Below are 18546 nucleotides of genomic sequence, written 5' to 3' on the forward strand. Positions count from 1 at the left end.
TTCTAGAAAACAAAAGTACACACGCACACATTCTACTAACCATCAGAGTGATGTCACCATGTCACAGACCCTCTGGAAAACTCCACTGAACACTCGTGAGAGAATGAGTTTAAAAGGCACGTAGCACCTTAGTATTCTCATGAAGACAGTTTGGACCTCCTCATAGACATCCCCTAAAAGGTTCCTGGGGACTCCTAGAAGTCCAAAGTCCACACTTTGAGAGCTGCTGGTACAATCTATATGACTTAAGGCAATTTTTTTTTTTGAGACAGGGTCTCACTGTCACCCAGGCTGGAGTGCAGTGATGTGATCATAGCTCACTACAGCCTTGCCCTCCTGGGTTCAATTGATCCCACCTCAGCTTCTGAAGTAGCTGGGACTAGTCACATGCCACTATGCCTGGCTAATTTTCTTTTGTACTTTTATTTTGGTAGAGACAGGGTTTCACCATGTTGCCCAGCCTGGTCTTGAACTCCTAGGCTTAAGCAATCCTCTTGCCTCCCAAAGTGCTGGGATTACAGGTGTGAGCCACTGCCCCCAACTTTAAGGAAAACTTCTTAACCTTGTTAAGCCTCAGTTTGTAAAATGGGGACAATATTACCTACTTAAGTGGGCTATTGTAAAGACTGAATTAATGTACAAAAAATAACATATGTGAGCACTCCACTAATATTAGTTATTATTTGTGAAAAAATTTCTTAACTTCTCATAGTTTATATATGTCTAAATGTATAGGGAGTAGTTACCTCTGGAAGCTAAAATTTATTTTCATTTATTATTTTTTTTTGTAGAGACAGGGTCTTGCTAGTTTGCCGACGCTGGTCTTGAATTCCTGGCCTCAAGCAAACCTCTGGTTTCAGCCTCCGATTTAAATTGAAGTATAACACACACTGACAAAAGCACAAAGCATAAACTTGGTTATTTTTCATAAAGTAAACTTGTCTTCATTTAAAAGGACATTTTACCAAAAAAAAAAAAAAAAAAAAGCCGTAATAAAAACCATAATGGCAGCCACTTTCCTCACTTCTAGCAGCATAGGCTTGAACATTCATGCTCCCTATGGTATCAAGATGGAAGCTGACAGGTGTTCCATTGACTCAATACACCTCCAGTGCCACTGGGTTCCCTTGAGCTCCAGGACAGTGAGTTCCAGCACAGTGCAAGGGAAAACAGGAACCAAATCTGAATTATTACAATGCTGGATTCTACTCAACGCCCAGTTCTGGAAACTCTAGAGCTCACTTTAAAAATAATCATTACAAGAAACATTTATAATGTTTCTAAAATAAAAATTACTCTCCATAACAAAGTTCCATGTATAACAACACAGATTCTGTGAAGTAGCAAGTGAGAGATTTTTTTCCCCTCTTCCTCTTAGAGGAATTGAGGGTGAAGTCAGTGCCTCAAAAGCTGGCTGGAGCAGTGTTAGGTACAATGAACTATTTCAGTGTAGAATGAATTACAAAACAGTAATATGAAGGAAGGTTTGATTGTAAGCACAGCAGCAGCAAATCCTCCAACATTTACCCCATTATCATTTGGTGAGAGGGGGCCTGAATCTAGAAAAATTCTTTTCTAACCCTAACTCTAACCCTTTTACTGTTGTTGCTCTCTACCATTTTGCTTTTTCATAAAAGTTCTACATCAAAACTGTTACTCCCTCTTCCACCACAGCCCTGAAAACTGTATTTCCTTAGAGCTACACTGTCCCCCAAATTGGAATACAGACCTCATGAAAGAACATTTTATGTCTGCCTACCACAGCACGCGAAAAAAAGGAATTTTTTAAAATTTAAATTTAAAAAACTTTCCAATTCTACCAATACCTACCAACTTACAAAACTCTAGAGAACACAGAAATACACAAACACACATTCCATTAACCACCAGAGTGACGATGCTGTCGTGTCACAGAGCCTGTGGAAAACCTCACTTTATAACTTGTGAGAGAAAGAGAGAGAAAAATGCAAACAACTTGAGAAGAATTACTTAACAAGATATAGGGAAGAGTAATCACTAAATTCTCAATAACACAATTTCCAATTCTATTTAGAATTTGGTATTTGGGCCCAGTGTGGTGGCTCACACCAGTAATCCTAACGCTTTGGGAGGCCAAGGCAGGAAGATGGCTTGAGCCTAGCAGTTCGAGATCAGCCTGGGCAACACAGTGAGACCCCATCTCTGCAATTTTTTTTTTTTAAAGTAGCCAGGCATGGTGGAGCACACCTGTAGTCCCGGCTGCTTGGTAGGCTGAAGCGGGAGGATAGTTTGAGCCCAAGAGGTCAAGGCTGCAGTGAGCCGCGATTGTGCCACTGCACTTCAGACTGGGTGCCAGAGTGAGACCCTGTCTCAAAAAAAAAAAAAAAAAATTTGGTATTCAATATATAAAGCTAAATTTTCCAAAGACAAAAAACTTAAAAAAAAAATTCCTACAAATGTTAGTCATAAGTCTCAGACACCCAAAAGAAGTGGCATTTACTTCCTGGCTGAGGTTGCCCAATGGCTTGTCAGAAAGAAACCAACGAGACAGAGGCACACCAAGAGGAGATGGGGCATTAACTCCACAGTCAGCTTCAGAATTCAGCACTGTCCCTGGAGCACTCATTCCCAAGTGCCATCTAACAACAATCTGAGGTGAGGTAACATCTCAATTTATATAGAAAATGAATATCCGTAGAAAGAGGAGGCCTTCTGGGGAAAAAATTAACCTTGTGCCAGGCACGGTGGTTCACGCCTGTAATCCCAGCACTTTGGGAGCCGAGATGGGCGGATCACGAGGTCAGGAGATCGAGACCATCCTGGCTAACACGGTGAAACCCCGTCTCTACTAAAAATACACACACACACAAAAATTAGCTGGGCATGGTGGCAGCCGCTTGTAGTCCCAGCTACATGGGAGGCTGAGGCAGGAAAATGGCGTGAACCCAGGAGGTGGAGCTTGTAGTGAGCTGAGATCACGCCACTGCACTCCAGCCTGGGCGACAAAGCGACTCTGTCTCAAAAAAAAAAAAAAAAAAAAATCAACCTTGCAGGTACTAATATGTAAGTCCTCCATGAATGACACAGCTATGCTGGTAAATAAGTGAGGGCAACATTGTATTCCAACACAGGAAGGGGGTCAAATTCAAACTATGTGATTATACTAACAGAAAAACCGTCAAACATTTTATTCACAAGTGATTTGTGCAGTCCCAATAATAAATCTCAGTGTTAGACACAGCCCTCACAATGTAGCGACTTAACACAGAGTTCAGAAGTGGACTTAAAGAATAGAAAGAAAGAAAGAATCAAGGTAAGAATAAGGAAGGAGAAGGAGGAGAGGGCGTGGAAGGAGAAGGAGGAGAGGGCGTGGAAGGAGAAGGAGGAGAGGGCGTGGAAGGAGGAAGAATGTGAAGAGGGACGAGTGGGAGGCTGGGGCTCCCCAGCATTCTCCTCTCCCTCTGCTGGTCCGTGGTGAGGGAGGAGTGAGTGCCTCCTGTGGCTGACATTCTTCCAGGGAACTCTGCACAGTCCTGCTGATATCATAAGTTTCTTTTGCTGCTGCCTTGAAAAGTAAACACAAAAGGGCTACAACACTGCAACTCCATCAGGGGCATGGGAAGATGAGGGTGGGGATGGGGTGAAGGAACAGGAATCCAACAAATATAAAGAGGACAAACTTTGGTAGGAAAATGATAGATCAAGCAAAGTAAAAGGCAAAAAACTTTAATAGTTATTTTGCTAAAGATAAAACTCTGGGTGGTAAAGGAATTAAAGGCAGAGACACCCTTGTCTGTATTAGCACTACTCCCAATGGTCAAGAGGAAGCAAGCCAAGTGCTCACTGATAGAGAAACAGAGTGTGGTACACACATGTAACGGAACATTCCATTATATGTATAATACAGGAAGGAAATCCTGTCACCTGACACAACATGGATGAACCTTGAGGACATTATGCTAAGTGAAATAAGCCAGTCACAAAAGACAAGTCACTGTATGACTCCACTTATATGAGATACTGAGAATAGTCAAAACCAGAGAGACAGAAAGCAGAATGGTGGCTGCAGGGGCTGGGAGGAGTGGGAATGACTGTTTAATGAGTAGTTTCCTTTTTACAAGCTGAGAAGCCTATGTAGATTGACGGTGGTGATGGCCACACAGCAATATGAACGTATTAACAGTTAATGTTATTGAACTGTGCACTTAAAAATGATGAAGACAGTATGTTTTATGAGTATTTTACCACAATTTAAAAATTAAAAGAAAAAAAACCAGAACACACTAAGGGTTATAGGCACAAATTCTCTTTATGCCCACCACCATCTCGGCTGGTAGTTTGATGGCTGTAGACACCATTAGAGGCACCACCCAGGAAAGTCACCATCCAAATGTGCACATCTCTGCTTGGCAATTAAAATGAAGAGACTTTTCTTCAGCACCTGGTGAGGATGTTCAGTTTCTAGTGCTTTCCAAGATCTACCTCAGGAGAAGTCAATTTGTCCACAGGAAGCGTAGTTTCCAAAGCTGTCTATGGTGAACCTCTGAGAGATGTGAATTGAATTCAGCTTCAGGGAGCCAAAGTAGAAGTTCTCAAACAACTAAAAAGGAAGAATAAAAACCCAGAATGAATATTTAAAGTATAGATGAAAGTATTAAACATCAGATTCTCTTGTAAAAACACCAAACCACAACAATCCCAACAAACCTCTCATGCTTTTTCTTTTCAGTGTTTACTCTGAATAATGATCCAGGAGAGGAGGGATGGGGGTGGGAGTGAGAAAAGAACAGCCAGCTCTTCTCTCTGATTAATTCTAAAGTCTCCCCTAACAAATGCACCAGAGAAAGAGGTTCTGAAAAGTCAAATCCAATAGTCATCTATTGACCAGATATGACCAAGAATTTGTAGCAAACGCCCCGTGGCCACACCCTGACTCACAGAGCCTGACCAGGCTGCTTCTGACTTCCAGTGACTGACCATGCAGGGATCCCGGCTTTGTTGCACCAGGGTTAAATTTGACATAACATATGCCTAATCAACGCCATTTGTTAGGAGCGCTGACTAAAATAAATAGAAGATAAGGCTCTTGACTCACAAGTGATTTAGACTAGCCACTGAGGGGCACAAAACATGCACACACACACAGAACAACCCGAGGGACACTTTTACTTGCCAACAGAACAAGTACAAGTGATTACTTATCAAATACCTTTATTAGACTTGGATTCAAGCCAGCAACCTAAAATAAACACTTTTTACTATGATCCTGTACTTTATAAAAGCTGTCAAGTGTGTCAGAGGGAGGGATGAACCATACATACTTCAAGAGGGACTGGACTTTGTGATTACCACATTTATAAGGCAGGACCCAAAATGACATCAGAATTCATCCCAGGAAAATGCAGCCATACTGCCTGAATAAGGACTGTCAAAGAGTAAAGCATGTACCTTCCTCTGTTAGGATGTAGGAATTGCTCTTTCTTAAAATGTCAGTACAATCCCAAGAAAGCCTTTGCTTGATTTTTAGAGATAGGGTCTCTCGCTCTGGTGCCCAGGCTGGAGTACCTTGGATTGCAGTAGTGTAATCATGGCTCACTGTAGCCTCAACTCCTGAACTCAGGCAATCCTCCCATCTCAGCCTCCCAAAGTACCGAGATTACAGGCATTAGCCACCATACCTGGTCCCAAGAAAGCCTTGCGATACATGTCCCCAACGATGCTTGAGGGGACCTTTGCACATGGGCAAGTGATTGTCTTTTCACTTATTTTTATACAACCTCCACACACGGACCTTGGCCACCATTGCTTTTCCTCTTCCTGCAATTAATGGCCTAGCAAAACGCCTGAGGGTTCATTAAAGGTTAACTTTACAAAGTCCAGTAAATATTGATTCTTCAACATGACATCAACTTGACCCCAAAGATCTATTTAGAGGTTGTGTGCTGCATTGTCTTGTGTTTCAGAAAGGTGATCAGCTCTTGCCTGCATTGATTTACACAATTAACTTCTCTTCCTGGCTTTGGCAGCCTACTCAAACCATATCCACCCTTTTATGTAAAGAAATTCGGCCTGAAACGGTTATCTGCTAATCCCTTTGCTGAACATTAATTTGAAGTGAAAGACACGTCACTAAGACTGACAGATTTATAGCTCTGCAAACTGAAGCCTTCTAGGTACAGAAAAGCATATAACCAAAGAGGCAATAAAAGACAATACAAAAGAAAACTAAAAGGAAACTCATAATACTTTCAACAAGTTACTTTTTAAGGATTGGCAGCCTGTGGGTTCTCTACCTTCTTCTCTTTGTGCCCATGTTTTCAAGTAGTGGGGAGGCCGCCGTGAGGAGCTGCAAGTGACCCACCCATGACTTAACTTTGCCTTATGCAGATGGCCTACAGACAGCATCAATCTGCCAGGGATATTCTCCTGCTCCAGGTTTAAGGAAACAGCAAATGTAGCAATCATGAAGTTAGCTGGGATGTGACTGCAATGCAGTAACAGAAAAATTGAGAGAGATAACTGAACATAAATTCTCACGTCCACTAAGGCAAGAGCAGGCTGTGGAAAGACTGCTGGATTCTAAACGTATGCCCAGACATGTAAGCTGTGTGACTGTGGGTAGAAGACACCACCCACTGCACCAACCACAACAGGGGCAAAAGATCATAATGGGCAAAGACCTCATAAGAGCAAGTACAAGTCCAGGCGCAGTGGCTCACGCCTTTAATCCCAGCACTCTGAGGCAGCCGGATCACCTGAGGTCGGGAGTTTGAGACCAGCCTGACCAACATGGAGAAACCCCGTCTCTACTAAAAATACAAAATTAGCCGGGTGTGGTGCCACATGCCTGTAATCCCAGCTACTCAGGAGACTAAGGGAGGAGAATTGCTTGAATCTGGGAGGCGGAGGTTGCAGTGAGCCGAGATTGCACTATTGCACTCTAGCCTGGGCAACAAGACAGAAACTCCGTCTCAAAAAAAAAACCAAAAAACAAACCAAAAAAAGAGCCAGTACAAGTACCTTGTGTGCTCACTGAGCAGGGTTTTAAGTACCTTGTAAACTGTAAAGTGCTATGGAAAATTGGTATTTTCGTAGCAATATGGTATTTCCGTATGGTATTTCTTATGATGTTTTAAAATGTCTCTCTGCCATCATTACCCTTGTATTTATTTCACCTTCGTAAGTTGCCATGTTCTTTCATACCTTTTGATAATATCACAACAAATGGATTTTTCATCCAGACGACCCTAGTGCCAGTGCCAATCTTCATGTCACCCTTCCTACCTCTGTTCTTGTCCTCTCTATATGTTTACAATTATTTAGTAACGGATAATTCTCTCTCTGTCACCCAGGTTGGAGTGCAGTGGCGCGATCTCAGCTCAACACAATCTCTGCCTCCCAGGTTCAATTGATTCTCCTCCCTCAGCCTCCCAAGTAGCTGGGATTACAGGCATATACCACCACACCCAGAAAATTTCTGTATTTTTCAGTAGAGACAGGGTTTCACCATGTTGGCCAGACTGGTCTCGAACTCCTGACCTCAGGTGATCCGCCTGCCTTGGTCTCTCAAAGTGCTGGGATTACAAGAATGAGCCACCATGCCCGGCCTGTTATATCTTTATTCTTTGTTTTTTTTTCCCCCCTTTTTATTTATTTTCTTAATACAGACAGGGTCTTGCTATGTTGCCCAAGCTGGTCTTGAAATCCTGGGCTCAAGTGATCCTCTTTCCTTGGCCTCCCATAGTGCTGGGATTATAGGCATGAGACACCACATCCCGCCAATGTAACTTTTTTCTTTTTTTTTTTTGAGACGGAGTCTCACTCTGTTGCCCAGGCTGGAGTGCAGTGGCACAATCTCGGCTCACTGCAAGCTCCACCTCCCGGGTTCACGCCATTCTCTCGCCTCAGCCTCCCGAGTAGCTGGGACTACAGGCGCCCGCCACCACATCCGGCTAATTTTTTTGTATTTTTAGTAGAGACGGGGTTTCACTGTGTTAGCCAGGATGGTCTCGATCTCCTGACCTCATGATCCACCCGCCTCGGCCTCCCAAAGTGCTGGGATTACAGACATGAGCCACCGCGCCTGGCCGTATCTTTGTTCTTAAGTCTTTCTTTTAGTTCTATCAATTATTTCTAATGACTCACTAAAATATAAGCCCTACAGAGGAAGAAGCTGGATCCTACTGTACTGTAACAAACATTATCTAGTAAACTGCATCTGATCAATAAATATCTGTTGGACAAAATGACAATGAAAACGAATGCTGTAGATGTCTATGTACATCCCCAAGTCTGGAAAGAGAAAACTATGACATGCACTTGTCTAGACTGGATTTAAAGGTCTAATGTATAGATTCCCACCAAGGAATTTCTGAACAGGACTTGCCAAATTGTATTACTTCAAATCAAGGGGGCAGGGGACATTTCTACATGTTTCTTATTTGTAAAAAACCTGGATCTCTTTCTTAGCTTCAGTTCCTGATCTGGAATACTGCTGAGCACCTGATGTTATACATTTTCATGCAAAGAGGCACGGGAAAGTAGTTCTGTTTCCCAAGTGCTTACCATCTCGTTAGGGAGAGTGCATATCAGAAGAGAGAAATGCTGATGACCTGGGTGTGTCCACCTTATGAAAAGTCACTGAGTCCTTTACTCTGTGATCTGTGTAGCTTTCTGTATGTATGTTCTACTTTAACAAAAAAAGTTTACCTAAAACAATATAGGCAGTAAAGGTTAAGTGTGTGAGATGAGAGGTATAGGCCATCAATAAACAAAGCAGGAGGTAAGGAAACAAGGGATGCTGAGGGCTGCGGACCTAGGAAAGCCATCTGGAGGAGACCAGACCTGAGCTGGGCCTTGTGGCAAGTATAGGGTGTAACACAGAGGGGGGAAGGCAGCACGAAGGCAGAAATGGGCATGGTGGGCTGGGCCAGGCAAACAGTTTAGATGTTTGGAAGGTTCCTAGACTTAAGCAGTGAGAAAGACAGAAGGAAGGAGAATCAGATTAAGGGTGTCTGGGGGACCTGAGGCTCAAGTTCACAAGTTATACTTCATCCTACACGGTAGGGAACCACTGAAGGCTTTAGGGTAGGTTGGTGGCGCAAGATGAAAACCATGTTTTAGGGAGATGAACCTGGGTATGATGTGTTGTGCTGACTGGAGAAGGGAACAAGAGAAAGAAAAGAAAGGAGACCATGGTAGTCATTCAGTCATGAGGATGATGTTGAGTGTCTCAACTACAAACAGGCAATAGTTGGAAAGACTGGAGCAGATGTGAATGAATAAATGAAGCCATGAATGAAACTATGAATGAAACAGACCAGAGCTAAATGATAAGAACTTACGAACACAAAGAAGGAAACAATAGACACTGGGGCCTCCTTGAGGGTGGAGGGTGGGAGGAGTGAAAGGAGCAGAAAAGATAACTACTGGGTACTGAGCTTAATACCTGAGTGATGTAATAATCTGTACAACAAACCCCCGTGACATGTTTACCTGTGTAACAAACCTTCACATGGAGTACCCCCAAACCTGAAATAAAAATTACAAAAGAAACATAGAAATGCCTTGGTGACTTTCTGGATGAGAAGGAGATGGAAAAATCAGTGATGATGGGTCAAATGGGTATGTATGAGGCTGCCATTGATAGTAACAGAACATTTTTGAGAGGGAGCTATTTCATGGGGAGAACAACAACAACAAGTTCAGGTGTGTTTGCATACTCACGGCTGTATCACACCCACTAGCTCTCTGTGTCCCAAGCCCTTCTCGATTCTAGGATTTTCCTGGTAGGCTCTGAGAATACGCATCAGAGACATCTGTAGCACAGTTAAGTGGAAACAGATCACCATAAAAAGCTTTACGATCGTCCCTTCTTTATTGAGTTGTAGTTCTTTTTATATTAGGGAAATGAACACTTTTTGTCTATGTCACAAGTTGCAAATATACATATATTTCCTCTAGTTTGTCACTTGTCTTTTGACTCTGCTTATGATGGTATTTACCATGTCAACTTTAATTTTTATGAACCCACATTTATCATAACAGATTTTAAAAACAAAGTTACCTAATGCCAATAGTTATATATTAAAAGATTGGCTGGGCGTGGTGACTCACACCTGTAATCCTAGCACTTTGGGAGGCCGAGGTGGGAGGATCACCTGAGGTCGGGAGTTCAAGACCAGCCTGGCCAACATGGTGAAACCCCGTCTCCACTAAAAATACAAAAATTTACCAGGCGTGGTGGCGGTAGCCTGTAATCCCAGCTACTTGGGAGGCTGAGGCAGGAGAATCACTTGAACCCGGGAGGCAGAGGTTGCAGTGAGCGAAGATTGCATCATTGCACTCCAGCCTGGGCAACAAGGCAAAGTTCCATCTCAAAACAAAACAAAAAAAGATCAAAGTGAACCAAAAGTATGTAGGTATTGACAACAACACTAATAAAGATCGCAACAGTCGACATTTATTAAGTAAACACTTGTGCCAACCATTATCTCATTGCATCCTCACAACCCCAGGAAATAGATCCTATGATTAATTCTCATTTACAGTTGAGCCTTAGGTTTAGATGGCTTAAGTCACTTGCCTAAAAACACAAACAAAGTTGATGGTGTTCAGGACTTCCCAAAATATGGCACCTTGGCATTTGAGCAAACAGCAGAAGCAGGAAAGTCTCTCTTACCTTCCACAGCCCTTCTTCCCTAAAGCAGATGATAAAACCTACGAAGGCTGTCCTGTGACCTCCTGCTCTTCTCCTCTGAAGCAGGTCATAAGACCCTCATTCGACAGGTACCCTCCCTTTACCCAGAGGAAAGAAATATCCTTATCTGTGAAGATACAGGGCATAGAGAAGAATCCGAACAAACAGGCCTTACTAAGCCTCCCTTCAGTTTATTACCATTAGACCACACCATTTGTTTTCCAACCATACTTCTCCATGACAGTCAAACTTACTTATAAAAATCAAACCTACTTATAAAACCTTTATCAAACCTACTTATAAAAATACACAAGTTACCTCTTCCTTTGGATCTTTATTTCTGAAGGCTCCCATGTCATATAAAGCTTGTATTAAATAAATTTGTATGCTTTTCTCTTATTAATCTGACTTTTGTTACAGGGGCCTCAGCCATGAACCAAGTGATGGGCGAGAGAAGAAATCTTTCCTCTCCTACAAAATAAAGGTAAAAAACTGAGATTCACACCCAAACAGCCTCACTCTAGAGTCTGAGCCCTTTGATTCCTCTACTCTACTGCCCCTTACTGTGGGTGGCTCCCCCTGAAACACAGCCCCATTAAATAGCCACGGTGAGGAACGCTGACCCAGACAACTCCCAAAGACTGAAATGAACATGTTCTTTCCCTTGCTGTTCCTATATTCACTGCCACTGCTTTTCCTGGACCTGGTTTAAGAATCGGATGGCTCTAGCTCAGCTGGAAGCATTTTAATTGAATTCTGGATGAAAATAAGCACGAGTCAACTAAAAGACTATATTTAATTTGGTATTTGAATGGGGAAAGAAGAAAAAGCTTAAACTACAAGTTTAAAAAAGAAACTTGGTTGCTCTTTTGAACCTGAACTAAACATGAAGAGCAAAGTGTTGTATTGTTTGGAAAATAACAGACCTAACAGGAAAAATTTAAGTTGAAAAAGCATCTAGTTAAGGTGTCTGAATCACATTGAATTTTTTTTCCTGTTGTTTTATAACAATTCCCTTGGGGATTTTGAAACCTAAACCATTTTCTTTCTGAAAACATTTTTCCCTGACATGCACACACACACAGCCCTGTTGTTATGGAAGTCAGTATTTTTTAAAACCTGCTATAAAGGAACATAACAACGAACAGTACACAAAACTACAAATATTTAATGAGGAAATGGAAATAGGATTAAAACTGCCAATCGCTGTGATATAATTAGTAAATAATAAGTACTGACTTGGACGATTTAAAAAAAATTTAAAACCAGGCCAGGCATGGTGACTTATGTCTTTAATTCCAGTACTTTGCAGGGCGGAGATGGGATGATAACTTTAGCCCAGGTGTTCAAGACGAGCCTGGACAACATGGCAAAACCCAGTCTCTACAAAAAAATACAAAAATTAGCCGTGTGTGATGGTGTGCATCTGTGGTGGGAGGATCACTTGAGCGAGTGGTGGGGGCAGAGGTTGCAGTCAATGAGACCCTATCTCAAAAAAAAAAGAAATGTAAAACCTAAGTAAGTGTAAGTATGACATTTGAAAACTGTTATGCACACAGCTGCTATCCTCTATTGAGTACTCATAATGACGGAGACAGGAGGCAGAGAAATTCTAGGCAGACAGGGGCAGGTCCCCAGCAAAACCCCACCTTCAAGCTGAGAAGCCTGAAACCCACAGACCAAAGTGAGAACTTCTATCCCTGTTTGCCCACTCTCTCCTGATTGGTTCTTCATAAATCACGTCTTTTTACCAATTGAATGTTGCCTTTTCCAAAACTGCCTACAGCTCACCCCGCCCCCCATCCTGTGCCTATAAAGACCCCAGATTCAGTTGGTAGAGGGAAAGAAGCGGCTTGACTGGAGAGAGGCGACTTGACTTCAGAGGGATGGCTGGACTCCGGAAGAGAGATGGCTGGACTTGCGGGAATAGCCAGCCAGAAACAGGCAGACTTTGGGGTAAGATTACCTGCCCGTCCCATCCCTTCTCCAGCTCCCATGTCTGCTGAGAGCCATTTCCATCGCTTAATAAAATTCTCCACCTTCAATATCCTTCAAGTGTCTGGGCAACCTCATTCTTCTTGGATTCCGGACAAGAGTTCAGGACCCATTGGGTGCGGGTACCCAGAAAAGGCTGTCACACTGGCCCTTTGCCCTCACTGGCAGAGGGCAGCCACCCCACATGACGAGGCAAGGGTACCACTGAGCTGATCACACACTGCTGTCCACGGACAGTGGGACTAAAAGAGCATTCTAACACGCCCTCTGGGGCTTTGGAGGTCGCTGGCACCCTCACCTGGGCACTGCCACAGGGCCCACACGGAGCCTGCTTCTGCCAGCACCCAAAATGGCCGGCCAGATCCCATACTCACTCGCTCACATGCTCCCTCCCACAAGGGTTGAGCACAGAGAGCCAAATAAATTGGGCCACCCCCATCACAAGTTTGACGAACTGGTCAAGAAAAATCCTGCATCAATAATATCTTTAGAAAATTAAACAAATTTTTCCTATCACCAAGTAAGAGAGAAATGTGGACCTTTGATGAAAGGTTTTTGGTCAAAATAAAGGTTTCCCTGACAAAGAATGGCAAGATAAAATCCAACCATCCTGCTGTCCCCTGCTCACATGATCTGTAAAGCCTACCATTTTCAGTTTGTACATGTTTCTTTCCTAGGGAGAACACAGACGGAATTATTGATTTCTGGTAATGTTGTGGTATACACTGAAAGAAAACAAATAGCAAGATTTAAGGGCTCACTGTGGTTATTTTTCCTTGCATTCGTTTCAAACCTTCTACTCCTTCCCCACTGCCCTGTGACACAGCCATGAAAGACCAGAAATAACTCCAAATTCAACAAGGCTGCCAAAATGAAACCGGCAATCTCAAACAGAGGTGGGGAGGAAGGTGGAGAGGGGCGTTCTCTTCTCATATCTGTGACCTCGGGCTACAAAACCGAACGAATGACCAGTCTGCAACAGCACAGTGACAATCTGCTGGGGATCCCTGCTCACTTGGCTTCCCCAAATGAGGCTCACTGTTTTTCTTCAATCTTAGACAAAGCTATGGTTACTCTCTTCCAAGATCCCTCTTAAGAAAATCTACTTCTTGTGCTGGTGGTCTCGGTGAACTATTTGCTGTCTCAATACTACTTGAATAAGAAGAAATTCCGTTTTGAAGTTAAAAACGAAAATTCAAAATATTCAAGTCTTACGCTATTTATAATCATTTTTTATATACATGAGATAAACCAACCCTTAGGATGTAATCTGGAGCAACTAAAAGTAAGTGCAGGGAGTTCAATTAATTCAAGTATTTAGAAGGATGTACTAGGTCGTATTTCTCTCTAGGAAAGGATGCTATTGTTATCATGTATGGCAATCAGACTTTTGAAACTCAAAGCAGAGTGAATAGGAATAGCAAATGCATGCTACTTTGAGGTTTTCCCAGTGTTTTTCTTCCATAGTCTGTTTTACCAACTTCTATTTCTCACAATTATCCCACTTATAGATAAAAGTAACAGTAACAACACTATTTTGTACTTAATAATAATGCGTAACCACCTACCTCCCTACCAGGGATGGTATGAGGATGAACAGAAGACAGGCTGACAAGTACTTTGAGCTCTTTGGGAAGGCACTCCCAGTGTGAAGCCTTGCTGTGGTTAAATAACACCTTTCATCTAAGGATCTAAAAGTGTCTTACAAAGCCCAGCTCATTAACTCCAAAAAATTGCTATGATATAAACCAGAGCTGAGCATTATTATCGCCATTTATATAAGAAACAGGGACAAGCTAGGACCACTAATACTGTGAGAGAAATTTAAGAGTTCCTGGGATGAGGCCTAGGAGACAGGCCAGTAGAAGGCCATGTCCACAAGGCACTGTGTATGTGCCTCTCAATTCCACTAACAAACATGTACCAAAGAATGCCAAGAGGGGAAGCAGGTCCATCCTTAGGCTGTGCATATACAAAAAGATAGCGAAGAATGAGAAGCAAATGATGTGAAAAGCTATCATCACAGCCCTTGGAAGATCCCAATTGCAAAACATCAAAACAAATAATGGTATATTTCAGATGCATTCCTCATAAAAGAGGCATCGAGGTACAGGACTAGTATGACTTCAGAGAGCAAACAGAAATATATAAATAACAGACTAAAAATATAATCGATTTTGAAAAAAAAAATCAAGGTTCTTCATATGTTATGTTACTAATCTCACTTAGAATTAAGATCACTTTATTGGGAGTTAAGTCATCAAAAAGAATTAAGTTCACAAATAAGTTTCACCCTCCAAAAAAAAATTTTGTTTCAGTTATGCTTATTAAAATTCCTCAAACCTAAAAAAAAAAGATTCTGAGTTTCTGCCAAATACAATGCATTTGTCTTCTGGGCCACCTGTGAGATTACTTCTGAGGAGACCAAACGTGGGAGGTACGAAGAGGCAACAAGGAAATGGAGATCCACCACATCCGGAGTACAAAAAAACCTTCCATCTACTTTAAAAATATTCATATGGGCTCTGCCCAAGTGGATTCTTTCTAAATATCATCACAAAAGAATGTAACTAATCCTGTTTATCCTAAGGTAAGTCATGCTCCTCTACACACAGACACACATACGTTCACCTAGGTACAAAAAATAGAAATTTCTTTTCTACTGAAGAAAGGGGACAAAAAGTTTCTTGGGGCGGACTAGACTTTAATGCTTTCCTATTGTGAAAATATGTAATTCAAAATCTAAGCTGTTGGAATCTTAACATATTGTAAGACTTAAGGGAATGTGATTATGTGGGTCACTTAAACTTGTAGCTGTAACCTGGGCAGCTGTAAGTGTTGTTTTTCTGATTATAGATTAGCCTTTTGCCTCACCTACACTGTTTTGTAAATTGTTGTAAATGAATAAAGGGTGCCAGAGAAGACCCCTTCCCTTTTAACTGTTGCTCTTCATAACAGATTAAACTTCCCTCTTACACTTCTCATACAGAGACTTAAAAGACTGTCACGTCATCTAGGATGGTATGTTACATACACTCTTTTCTTTTTTTTTTTGAAACAAGGTCTTACTCTGTCAGCCAGGCTGCAGTGCAGTGGCATGATCACAGCTCACTGCAGCCTCTGCCTCCTAGGTGCAAGTGATCCTCCCTCCTCAGCCTCCCGAGTAGCTGAGACTACCGGTGCGTGCCACCATGCCTGGCTAATTTTTGCATTTTTTGTAGAGACAGGGTTTTTCCACGTTGCCCAGGCTGGTCTCAAACTCCTGGGCTCAAGTGATCCTCCCACCCCTGCCTCCCAAGGTGCTGGGATTACAGGCGTGAGCCACCATGCCAGGTCCTACACTCTTCAGTTGGAAAGGAAGTGAAAACAAGCTGTACAGAAAAGAAAACAAACTGTAATTAACGAAATTATAGCTCATAAACCAACCTTGTATAGAAAATGTTACAAACCTACTAAATTTCTTTGTTTTCTGCCTATATAAGCAGGACCTTAACTTTTAACTTTAAGCACTGACCTCATTTCTCGGAAGTCCCTGTTTCCCGAATGGCCATTCCCAGCTTTTCACTTGAACAAACTTTTAAAAGCTGAGTTCTGATCCTTTCCATTATTGTTGGTCGACATTATCAGTGACTACAGACCCGCTCCCTCCCCTCAATTTCTCCATCTTTAAACAGGGATGATCCTTTACAAGGATGTTCTGCAGTTACAGTAAGATAAATTGTAAGATGAAATTTTGAGCTCTGATTATTATTGTCACTCACTGACTATAATCTCTAATGCATCACTGCAGGAACCAAAATGCAGAGTATCCTTAAAAGAAAAAAGGAGAAGGTTTATCAGGTACTCTGACAGCTTACAGGCTCTGCAATCATTATCTGGTCTCATAGGGCTGTAATATTTTTAAAGATCAAAATAGGAACATCTACTTCAGAATAAAAGACAACGAGATTGGCAGGTAGTGACTATCCTAGAGTCATCTCCAAATACAGCCTTAACTCTGCCCAAGATGCCACTTTTAATCTGAAACATCAGACTGCAGTGATCAGTGGTGTGAGAGCCAATAATATTATAGTATCTAATAATAGCCAATAAAAGAGAGGACATAATGCACTTCCAGAAGGCCTGGGCACCTCAGATGCAAGGAACAAGGTCAAGGGCAGTCTGCGAGAGGAGCAATTCTTATCATCATCGTGGCCCCTGTGAGGAGAGCAGCAAAAAGGCTGTCAAGTCAGTAGAACAGCTGTGATTTTTCAACCCATCAGCAGGCCACTCCTGTTTTTGTCTCCATTAAAATAGTACCAAAAGGCTTGTGTTTCCCCAGAGCCCAAATCCCCTCTCCACTGACTGAGATGGCATTCCTTGCACAGAATGGGAACAGGAACTTCCCTCACTCATCCTGCTCTCAAATCACCTGCCTGTCTTGCTGCAGTGAGCAAGAGGAATGCTCAAATGAGCATTAGCCTGACCTAAGGATGTGCGGGCAGAAGGCAGACAAACAGAGCCAGGGAGGGAAGGTTTGAAAACTTCCTTCAAATAATCACTCAGGGATGCACTTTGGGAATTTGGCCTGAGGCTCACTGCTGATGTAAGGATTATCAAGTTTAAGACTGCTAGTAAGGCCAAATGACTTATTAAAGGGCAAATTAAAACCGCTATATACAAACAGGATGCCAGGCAGTTCTGCTGAGCACCTCAATATTCAAAATGCCAAGGGATTTCCCCTCTCTGCAGTCTTTCAATTTTGAAAAGTAGCAAGAAAAAAAACATGAGTGGGGGTAGGAGGTGGAGGAGAAAAGAGGCTACACTGACACGGCTGGAGAACCCATACCTAATCTCCGCACAGGCTAGGCACACTCTGCCCGTTTCCACATTACCTCGCAGAATTAGCCTCAGAGATGAGAGTTGAAAGTTCAACTTGCTGCATGATTTATTCCCAAGGAAGCCTTGCCACAGGGCATGAATATTACTGCTTTACCGGACAAAACTGCCCCTGGGGCTGATGGCTAGCAGAGACTCTTCAAGCCTGTGACCAGCAACCCTAAGGGCAGGCGCCCTTTCAGAACTAACCTAGATGATGTTTCTGCAGATAAATTATCTCCCTTAGAAAAATGCCTCTTCTTATTGCTCTTATTTCTGGTGTGGTCATCTTCCCTCGGGTATTATTCATAATGGTCCCTCAAACAAATGCAATAGAAGATAAATATTTGGTCTCCATATCACACAGTAGAAAGGAAGATCAAGTCAACAGAAATGAATCCTTAGAGGGGAATACATAGGAGACAACAACAGGGTTTCTTCCTGGTCCCCGGCTTTTGGGAGGCTGGGCACAAAGGGGCTGACTATAGTGCCAAGGCAACAGATTCAGGAGCAGCATGGAGGAAACCAGTCACCAGCCTCAGCCCATCTCTACTCCAACTTCTCCACCAACAAGGCAGCATCCAGCAGTTAAAGAGCAAATCACACCGGGTGCAGCGGCTCACGCCTGTAATCCTAGTACTTTGGGAGGCCGAGGCGAGTGGATCATGAGGTCAGGAGTTCGAGACCAGCCTAACTAACATGGTGAAACCCCGTGTCTACTAAAAATACAAAAATTAGCTGGGCGTGGTGGCACCTGCCTGTAATCCCAGCTACTCAGGAGGCTGAGGCAGGAGAATCGCTTGAACCGGGGAGGTGGAGGTTGCAGTGAGCTGAGATCGCACCATTCCACTGCAGCCTGGGCAACAGAGCGAGACTCTATTGTCTCAAAAAAAAGCAAATCAGACGTCCCTAGGCAACATCAGACAATGCAAAGAGTACACATACATATAAATAACAGCAGTCCAAATAACGGCTGGCCTTGGAATGGCTCCCTAGAAGAGGGGAGAAAGGCTGCC

The 18546-nt window shown here is 42.7% G+C and overlaps 1 protein-coding gene and 1 long non-coding RNA gene across 5 annotated transcripts in view; one reads left to right on the forward strand and one right to left on the reverse strand.

Moving 5' to 3' along the window:
* Positions 1 to 3143: 3143 nt before the first annotated feature.
* Positions 3144 to 18546, reverse strand: part of LOC105466046 (activating signal cointegrator 1 complex subunit 1) — a 116061-nt gene continuing 100658 nt past the window's right edge. For 2 of the 4 annotated variants that reach the window (XM_071069720.1, XM_071069721.1), the window contains exons 10-11: positions 9706 to 9797; positions 3144 to 4579 (exon numbers count right to left, since the gene is read on the reverse strand). In XM_071069720.1, the coding sequence (XP_070925821.1) occupies positions 4549 to 4579; positions 9706 to 9797 (123 nt within the window). In that variant the 3' untranslated portion in view covers positions 3144 to 4548. The remainder of the gene's footprint in view (positions 4580 to 9705; positions 9798 to 18546) is intronic. The other 2 variants (XM_071069722.1, XM_011714879.3) reach the window with 1 other exon arrangement.
* On the forward strand, positions 9504 to 12601 carry LOC139356266 (uncharacterized). The gene is made up of 3 exons (XR_011607836.1): positions 9504 to 9603; positions 11099 to 11162; positions 12465 to 12601. It is a non-coding gene; the product is annotated as an uncharacterized lncRNA (long non-coding RNA).

The sequence above is a fragment of the Macaca nemestrina genome, chromosome 9, assembly GCF_043159975.1.
Source record: "Macaca nemestrina isolate mMacNem1 chromosome 9, mMacNem.hap1, whole genome shotgun sequence".
NCBI lineage: Eukaryota > Metazoa > Chordata > Mammalia > Primates > Cercopithecidae > Macaca > Macaca nemestrina.